Source organism: Cupressus sempervirens, chromosome 1 (genome assembly GCF_028749045.1).
Source record: "Cupressus sempervirens isolate cs-2001-9-10 chromosome 1, ASM2874904v1, whole genome shotgun sequence".
Taxonomy (NCBI): domain Eukaryota; kingdom Viridiplantae; phylum Streptophyta; class Pinopsida; order Cupressales; family Cupressaceae; genus Cupressus; species Cupressus sempervirens.
Window position 1 is genome coordinate 883638830 of NC_143118.1, and position 10348 is coordinate 883649177.

The 10348-nt window shown below is 36.1% G+C and overlaps 1 protein-coding gene across 1 annotated transcript; it reads right to left on the reverse strand.

Annotated features, from left to right (window-relative positions):
* Positions 1 to 7341: 7341 nt before the first annotated feature.
* Positions 7342 to 9538, reverse strand: LOC149580659 (3-dehydrosphinganine reductase TSC10A-like). Its single transcript, XM_089792563.1, has 4 exons — positions 9207 to 9538; positions 8861 to 9124; positions 8388 to 8535; positions 7342 to 7826 (listed from the first exon to the last, which is right to left on the reverse strand). Exons 1-4 carry the CDS (start codon positions 9426 to 9428, stop codon positions 7516 to 7518), a joined length of 945 nt encoding a protein of 314 aa, XP_089648689.1. The 5' UTR covers positions 9429 to 9538; the 3' UTR covers positions 7342 to 7515.
* Positions 9539 to 10348: the final 810 nt, after the last annotated feature.

Genomic DNA, 10348 nt, shown 5'->3' on the forward strand with positions numbered 1-10348 from the left:
TATTGCTTTGTCTGTTGCGAATTCCATCACATTTTAAGTATAGTTTGCTTTCAACTTCTGGTTATTTGTATTCATTGCTCCACTTTTTTGAATATTTGTGTGTCTATTTCATCGAATTACTGTAGAAAGTGTTTTTGAAGACCGCTTCATTATGTTGGCATTGAAATTTTCCATTGCAGAAGATATTATAATATGGCCTTAGAGGAAGAAACCCAGTAGCCACCTAGGATAACCTAACGCAGCTAGATCTCCTAAACTGTATGTCGAATTATGTCAATTTTTTCAGTGTACCTCTGTAGGTGACTCAAGAGCTTAAATCTGAGGTTTCAACATTTGGGCATTTGCGGATCTCTCTGTACAGGCCATGGAGTGTGAAGTGGTCAAAAAGTACCATTTTAATACACTTGTCGGATATCCGTTATGTTCAGCCCCCATTATCCGCTCATCCAAAAAAATAGTACTTATGGCACAAATGGACCAATCAGCAACCAAGAAAGTTGAAAAATGATCAACTATTAGTGCATGTGTGATTGGCTACTAGTACATGTGTTATGGGCTATTAGTACACGTGTTATCATTTTTTGGGGCTTTTAAAAAGCAGTAATTGGGGGGTATCTATCATGAAACCCTCATGGCCATTGGACCCTCTGGCGGCTACTGGTTTCATCCCCTACTTGTTTATCTAATTACCTCTAGCATTCCAAATTGCTTCTAGGTCTACGTTGCCATTCCTTAGCTATCTCAAAGGGTTAGGACTTGCCCGATTCTGTTGTGCTTCCCCAATGACCTTTACAGTGTGTTTGGAAAATTTTGAACTTTGAATTGGTGATTAGCGCTTGTGTCTATTAACCAATTCTCAAATGATGTTCTTGATTTCCACAAGGTCTAAACTAGCATATAGAGTCATAGACATTTTTTCTATTTCTAGTGCTGAAGAAAGGTATATTATAAGACTTTCATTTGACATGGAAACTGTTCTGTTCTTTGTCAATCCTTATGTAAGAACATTCTGGCCTGAACTATGCCCTCATAAAGGGTCTTTAAAGGCCAAAGAAATAAGCATATTGTTTCTCCTTGTTTTTCTATTTTAGGAAGATCATTTGTGATTCTACAATGCAAATGTCTTCTCTTGAGTGACTGTTTTGTGTTCAGGGATTGCTCACTGAACCCACTGAATTTATCCACAAATCCTGTCGACAATATCTATTAGTTAGATTTCTAAATATGCTCTATTTATTGTTAAAACTTGAAGAGGGTAATCTTTCTGCAGAAATGTTAAGTTTCTGCATCTTATTTTCCATTCTAAATTATACTTCCATGTTCAAAAGTTTACATTTTCCCTGGTGATTTGATTTGTACCAAAAATGGAGAATATAATTATCTAAAATGTTAGCATGTAATAAAATGCTGCCATCTGCATAGTTGGTATCATACAGTGAAGTATCTGAATGTTATCAGCCTCTTCTTTCGATGGCTTGATTACGTGTATGCTGAGGGCTTTGATCCTGCACCACCCATATCAATACGCCTGTTTCATCAAACCTTGCTATACCTTAGTTATTTTCCATGCTAAAAAAAATTAAGTGCTCTACAATCTAGAGAAAAGAATGGAGAAAATCAGCCCCTAGTGTGAATCCTGTAAAGTTCAAAAATCAATAGATGCAGGGAGATGGTTGTTAGAAAATGGCCATAGGACCATCATGATGTAGAAACTAAGGACTCCAAATCCAAGCAACGTCGACAGCTTGGAACCTCAATCATATTATATTCCCTGTTATGCTATTAGTCACTTTTTCTTCTCCTAGATACTTATATCTGAAGTGCCTTTTATATGCCCATTTCTTGTGGTTTATATTTGTGATTATCAAGGTCATTTCTTTTCACATTCCCCTATTTTATCTACATCTTTGGAAATTACATACTTCACAATCTTTGAGTTATACGCTCAATTTAGTGTACTCTCCTATAAGTGCGTTCTGAAACATTTTTTCAAGAACTTATCCAACATTAAAATCAATTTATGACCATTCCTGAGCCTTCCCAAACCCCTTAAGATGTACCCAAGAAATTTACTAAAAAATGACAGATTTCCCTCCAAATGCCCGACACCCATACACTTCGAATCCCTAGGAAAGCCATAGAAATTTAGTGGAGTCTATAACCATAATTACTAAAAGTGTCCTAACATGTTTGTTACTAGTAATTTGGATCTGAGCAAAATATAAATCTAGAGTGAGTTTCATTTGCAAAGTTTCCAAATCTCTAAACTCTTATGGTACTAAGTTTTCCTCTCACCTCCTATGGTTTTGAAAATTTTCACATTAAAGAAAGCTCCAGAATGATCCTCAGTTGCACTTCTTCCAGTCCTCCATTGCCAATTCTTTATTCTCCTTCCCTGTCCTCCTCTCTTCACTGTCTCAGTTTCTATGAATTCATTGCCTTCCCAAATCTAATGGCCTCGTAGAATCTCTATTCCTGTTCTTTTTATTCTCTGTTGCAGTCTCCCATAAATCTAATCAAACATTTCCTATTTCCTTCCTTGATTTACTCTCTCGTTTACATGACTTACACAAAAAGTGTAGGGATTTGCACAATAGTGTTTCATTCCTCCAAATTCAAATCTGCATGCACCACATTCTCACCACACTAGAGACATCGCAAACCAATGTTTTTAGAATAAAATTGAAGGTTGAAATAGACCACACAAGGAACTTACTAAGGCAGACTCCCAAATGGTCAAACCCCTACTCTTTTCCCTTTTGGTTTGGATTTAAAAATTATAACATTAGAGACTTTCTAGATAGAAGACATGAAATAGACATTAGGGCATAGAATTGAGCAAGGACCGGAACTTTATTTTGCATTCCAATTAATATTTCTACAAATTCATCTAAAATGGAACTCAATGAATTCATTGACTCAGAATATATCACTGAAATTAGGAATTCTTTTAATTACAAATGATGCACAATATCCACATAAAATACCCAATGACAAATATCTAAACATAAAAAAAAGGTTAAATCTAATCAGTATAAATATAACGAGAACAAACATGAACCCAGAAGCATGACAAAGCACCTACTTCCAAATATACTACACTTGACAAGTTTTGAGAAGTAGTCACTTGCAAATCTTTTACTAGATTACAGAAACCATTATTATGCAACACCCCCACTATAATATACCTCATTTTGTCACCCAGAAACTTTCTTTGAACATCCTTGTAACAAACCCAACCAAAAGATGCTTCTTGTAATAGAAAATATTCCCATCCAGATTTCCCAAATTAATGAGGCCTTCTCATTTTCTTGAAGCCATGGAGTATAAAGCATTCCCTTGGACGTGACTAATATTTATTATTTGCACTTAAGCTACAAAGTATGTGATTTTCTTGCCCACCAAAGGATAGTTGAATTGCGTTGACCTCAAGCCCGTGTTGAAAACATTGACTACCCTTTACTAAACATCAACAGTTCACAACTAGCATGATAATAAATGCATCATTCGTATCATTGAAAGGAACAGGCAAGTCCACCGAGACAAGAGAAAATAGTACAGTACTTAGCACTGCTAGAATCAACCCACAAGATAGAGAGCTGCAAAACGCCTATCCACGAGAAATAGCAACATAAAAATATATAGCCAAACCAAACATAGAATAAGAGATTGCAAATATTGGCAAATGTCTTTAGAGTCTTAGACAGAAAAGGAAAAATCAGCAACAAAAAAAATAATAGAACCAACCGTCAATTTCCTGCACACAAGCAGGGAACAAATCAACAATTCAATGGACATACATGTCAGGACTGAAGGAATTTTTTTTTCTAGATCATCTAAGGCATAACCAAGAGCAATAAAGTAGAAATTAGCAATAATCCATATCTTCAAGGTAATTCCTTCTCCCTTTGAGTTTTCATACATATTCCTGCACATTTATAGGCTAGAGGCAGAATACCCTTTGAACAATTAGAGGATTCTAATACTTCATACTGCTCATCTAAGGTCTAACCACAGCAATAAGCATCATGGAAGAGGCGAGAGATGTTGATAATTGGATATCCAAACCAGCTGTTCTGCAATCATCTTACACTGATGTCCCCTGAGATGCCTTACCAAAACATCTGAAAACTTCCCACTTGTGTGAGGACATACTCTTGCACGACTGGTGCAGAATACCCTTTGGTAAACTAATCACACCATACAATTCTTAAATTGCGTATACTCTCTTCTCGTCATCAGATCCCACTACAGAGATGACCAGCACGGAAAAGGCAAAGGCTAGTATTCCATTATATATTTCATTATAGAAGTAATGCACAACTAGACGTAAAACAAAGCCAGACACAACGTGAAGAGTCAAACATAAGGCTGCACTTGAGATTGAAATCAAGAAAGCTTAATCTGATGCTTTTGATAATCAATTATATTGTCATTAACCAGAGGAGATAACTTTTTTTCTGCAAGGGAAACAAGATACTAGTATCTGAAATTCCACTTAAATGAGCATGTTTAATGAGAAAACATGGCAAGACAGTGAAGATGCCAGGTAAACTGCACAATAAACTGATGAAAAGACTAGAAAACAATATTAATAGAAATAGAAAAGCCCCATAGCGATTTCTATGTCCATTTGCAAATAAAAATAACAGGAAAAAGAGAAGACAGGGCAAGCCATAAAGAATACACATGCAACATAACAAAGACACATACTTTAACAGTTTCATGAAGATTGCAAAAGAAACAAGGAAAAGAAGTAGTTGAAAGGAAATGCAAACAATTGCCTACGGGCAGCTTATAAAACGAAGTAGACACCATGTTGTTAAATGAGTCTGTTTAGCAATATTATAATGCCATAATTGAGCACTAAGAGCAGATCAAGCATATATAGAAAAGGCGCAATTCCATGTTGCAGTAAGATACGGAAAAGAATAAATCAGGATGTAGAAGGTCAGTAATCCTTGGTAAAGTTACAAGCATAATGCGTGGTAATCAGATCCAACCATAGTTACACCGCCCTGGGAGACGGGGGGACGGGGGAACGGGGGGACAAGTTTCCGAGATGGGGGGACAGAGGGACCTTGATTTGGGGACGGCAGGGGGACGGCGGGGGATGGGGGGGTGGCGGAAGGAGCAGGGGTGTATATACTATACATATGGTATAACATATACCATATCAACTAGAATATCATGATTCATGATCAAATGACAAACAAACAATGAACATTAAACATTGAACATCAGCAAATAATAAATATTAGTCTAAACTCTATATATCAGCCTTCAAATCAATAGTATGAGTATCTAGATTCTACTATCTAATAGTAATCAATGATCATATGAGTCATGACATAAAGATGATTACAATAAGTATCATGTGCCATGAATCATGATATCAAAATAAGTATATAATGCAAACAAAAACTACAAGTCTCCAAGAGTCCAAATCAAAATGTCAAATCAATGGAGACTCCTTGGCGTCCCCCCACACCCCCACACTCGGAGACCTCTCGCCGTCTCGGAGACCTCCAGCCGTCTCGGTGACGTCTCGCCATCTCCGGCGGCGGTGGCGCTCTAAGTGGTGCCACCCGAACACCGAGACGCTGTCCCCCCGTCCCGGGGACATCCCTGTCTCCGAAATGGCCCAGTTTTGGGTGGGGGGACGTGTCCCCGTGTTACACTGGATCCAACAGAGTACGAGACACTAGCATGGAAAGATCCTGAAGCAGCAGAAGATTAGCTGACAGAAGATGAAATTCAGAATGAAGCTACAGCATCGTTTTTCAATCAAGAGCTAGGAAGTTCCACAGATTACAAAAAGGACGAATTCCTTTGCATGCAAATTGAGCAGCTTTCAGATGAGAGTCCAAGGCGATCATTAGACTGAACAAGATAATTCTAGCACATAGATGAAGTGGACAAACTGTACCCTTGCCAAAGACCCTATGCATTCCAAGTAATAAGAGGTGAGAAGTAACACGCCTTCTAAGCAGAAACAAACTATATCTATAATCTAACTTTGCAAAAAGGAGTAGGCAGCAGTGGGTCGTAATGATGAGAAGACAAATAAGAGCCATATGCCAAGGACATGGGAATAAGATGATATAACAACCATGCCTATGAAGTATCACCTTGAAAAGCACAAGAAATCCACTTAGCAACAAGACTCATTCCTTGAGTAAATGGATCAATCAAACCCAAATGACCCTTATCCTTGGACTAAACACAATAAAACCAAGATGTAAATTGAATGCCATGGCTGTGTTTCCATTCCTGCAAAACCTATGAATCGATTGAGCTGCCTATAACAAGGATGAGATGGAAGCCAACAAGAAGTATAGAAATGACCAGGGGTAAGTATACCATTCACAAGTACAACTTGGAGCCAACCAGCAAGAGAAAGAAGTGATCATAACATGTAACATGGCATGAGCGTGCATCAAAGCATAATGGAAAGGGGTTCCTCAGATATTATAATGGGAGATGTTTTAGAAGGCATGTATGGAACATGTCCAAGCAGAAACAAGACAGTTTGATACAACACCTTTAACTCCAATTTCATGGAGTGTATAAAAACAACATTTAGGTGCCCTAAAGCCTTAGCACATTCAATTCTGTCAACTGGCAGTATGATATCATTCTCAAACAGGCATTCCATACATATCAGGCTTTATACTTCCTGCATTGACAAGCAATTAAAATTTTGAAGACATGCATTTCTGTGTCAAAGATTGTAACCAATGCTGGTCCAAATCCTGACAGAGGATAGATATAGTGGGAGTCGTGGGAGGTCTACACATTACTGCCTTGGCAAATAGAGCAAAATCTAAGATAATCTAAGTAACTCGCCATCTATGCAGAGAATTGTTAAGAAACCAACAGGGAAAAAAAGGAGCTATGCAAAGCCACTGCCAATACGTAGCCACTGCCAATACGCACATGTATAGCCATTCTGATGGCTAACAACACATTTAAGATATGTGCAACAGCATCACAAAGCTCCAAGTGTCTTGGAATCCATTCAAAAACCAGTGACGATGAGGGGCATTAGAAGAAGCTTTAGGCATTATTTAATGAGTGGGCAGTGTTTGGGCACATTTTCACAAATGAATATTCTCAGTTTCAACCAGCAAAATTGGCAGGAGCCAATGAGAAATTTCTTTGAGTGCAATTCTGAAGAAAAAGAAAGCAGAAAATTAAATGACATTAGAGGAGTGATTGATTTTACATTTCATGAACAGGTATTTGACTATTTTCTAGAAATAAAAATCAGAGTTCCTCTCAAGGCAAAAAGGACTGACGCTTTTGGAGATGTAGAAAAAAGAACCTGCTAAAACAAACTTCAGAATATGCCTTTATTTTTTATTCTTGGAAATTTTAAAATAAATGAATGAGAACAACATTTTTCTTGCCTTTGACAGGAAGCACATTTTTAAAAAGTAGCAATATTTTGTTTTACAATAATTCTGGAAAATAGAAATATTTTGTTTTGATTCTTCTTGCCAACAGAACTTCCTAGCATTTCTTATTCTTTCTACGTCCTACAACGTAATACAAGTAGAGAACTACAAAGAAGCTGAAGATTCTAATGGGAATAAACAATATCAATTCAATCAAGGCTCTTCCAAATGTCTCTGCAGGCATAAGTCCACGAGAAAATGTGGACAACACAAGACCACCAAATTGGCTTGTGACAAGAAGAGTTCCTTTCTTTGTCGCTTCTAATGTATATTTTGCGACCTGTTCAGGTGTCTCTGCTTGACGGCGGTCATAGAAAGTAGTGGCCTTAATCATCTGGAAGGTATCTCTGTCATCTTCCATGCCAACTACATAATTTGGGGATGCAACAAAAATCTAGATGAGAATCACTTAAAGAATATATTAACAATCATGAAAAGAAATATTAGGCACAGTAATGTCTTGTTCAATTGTTAGCATGCCCAAGATATTTCTAATACCTCAGAGAAAATTTGCACATACATGAATACAAAAGGCTTTTAGAAAGATGCATTCGGAAATTTCATAGATCTCTATATCATTTGGATGAGGATTATATTGCAGATCAAGTAGCTTTATCTTGAAATAAAAAATAACTCCTCATTTTAATCAAGGGTAAGTAATATCATCCAAGCAATTCAAACATGTACCCAAGGTTTTGTTGGAGAAGCCTTATTTACTAATTAAGGATCATGGAAGCCTGAAACACCTTTGACAAATCTCACATAAAATCAAGCATAATATACAAGCAAATAGGGGTCATGATACCGCCATGGTACAGATAATCCTTCCATAAATAATTGTACTGAAAAACTTATCTGTTTATATCTATTATAAATTTTAGAAACTAAAAATATTAATCTCATTAAGACAAAATCGGAGGTACTTACTGTTATCAAGCATGGGAGTGTCCACATATCCTGGAAAAACCATGCTAATCCGGATATTATAAGGCATCAGTTCAAGCTTGAGAGTTTCTCCGAGTCCCTTGAGAGCATGTTTGGTAGCAGCATACACAGTATTACCGTACAAAAATAACTGCCAAAATAATATAATAACCAAAAGAATTATTCTTGAATGAATGATCAACAAACCAATTAACTTTGAAAAGTTGGTATATTTTTTTGGATGTGATAACGGAAGGATTTAAGAAAAATGGATTGGTAAAAAGGCTAAACATTCTCAAAAACTCATTCCTTCCTGGCAACCACATAATGCTATTACAGTAGTCATAATCTATCGGCGGACCACCTATGGCTTTGCCCTTAACCAGACATTTTAACTGACAATCACAATTGACGGAATGAAACTTGCATATCAGTTTTTATTAATAAGCATACAAATAGTTTTAGCCATAACACACCATTCCTGACAGTGAATTCATGAGAACAATGGACGTCCGTATTTGGGGATTCCTCTGCTTCATCAATGGAATCCCAATATGCAGGGTATTGACAACCCCTGTCAAGTTTGTCTGAATGATGGCATGAAGATCTTCAATCCTGCATTCATCCAGAACTGCAGTTTTTCCCACACCTGCATTGCAAACCAGCACATCAACAGCCCTCCATTCAAAAGATTCATTTATTGCCTTTGCCAAGGTTTCATACACACCCACATCTGCAACCTATTCAAAATAAAAAATTAGACCAGACATCAAGATTTCTAGGTTTTAAGATAAAGCTTCAAATGAAGGGATGAGGAAAAACCTTGGTTAATATTTTATGTTTGGTTTCACCATCTTTGGCAAGAGTTTGTTCTGCTTTCTCCAATTTAGTGGAGCTTCTGGCTAAAAGAGTGATGAATGCTCCTTGAGAGAGAGCTTCTTTGGCAATGGCAAGCCCAATTCCACTTGACCCACCTGTTATCAGAACATGCTTTCCCTCCAGAGATTGCAGCCATGGCGATGGATTGAAGAAAGGGATCTTCATTCCAAGACTGGTGCGAAAACTTAATCCAGAAATGGAATAAAGACCCGAGGATCTGGTGATGTTTTCGTGTAATAGAGAGTTTTAACGTAGCTATTCGCCCTCGTATTTTTGTTTTAGTCAGATGGTGGGAGGGGTTAACAAGGGTTCGGCGAAAATAACATTCTTTGTTATTATAAATGAGCATGTTGTTTCTGTTTAGTTTTTCTGTTATAAGCATGTTGTTTTTGTTTGGGTGTTCTGTTATAAGCATGTATATAGGTGTTTTTGTTTGTTTTTTCTGTTATAAGCATGTAATAAAATTCAGAAACTATGAATTTCAATATCATTGACTTGCTATTATTTTTTATGAATGAGAAAGTAGACTTTCTTTCTCGGATAGAATTCAAAGTATTAAAGTATTGTTTATCTTTAAAATAATTTAAATGAGTAATATTTATTTAGAAAAATAAACTAAAATATTAATAGTGATTAGAAGTACAATGGATCAAATTGTTTGATTACAGGATTGATGATAAAATTATCTATAATTTAAATTAAAAAAATTCAGTTTTAATATATACGAGAATATAAAATAGTTTCTTCTATTGATAAAACATTTTAGCAATTGATTATTAGATATAAAATAAAGCATGGACTATATAAAACATACAAATTTAATGAATTTTATATTTACATCACAGAAAAACAAGTAATGGGAAAATGTTAATGTTTGAATTAGTATAATAGACATGTCATTTATAAACACATTATCATAATTAGTTGTGTTTAAAAGTCTTTTACAACTTTAGCAATGTAATAAAAGCAAAAAACATTATCATAATTAATTGCGTTTAAAAGTCTTTTTACAACTTTAACAATGTAATAAAAATCTTTCATGATCTTTATTTTAGCCATACAAAATGAGAAACTAGTGAACATTA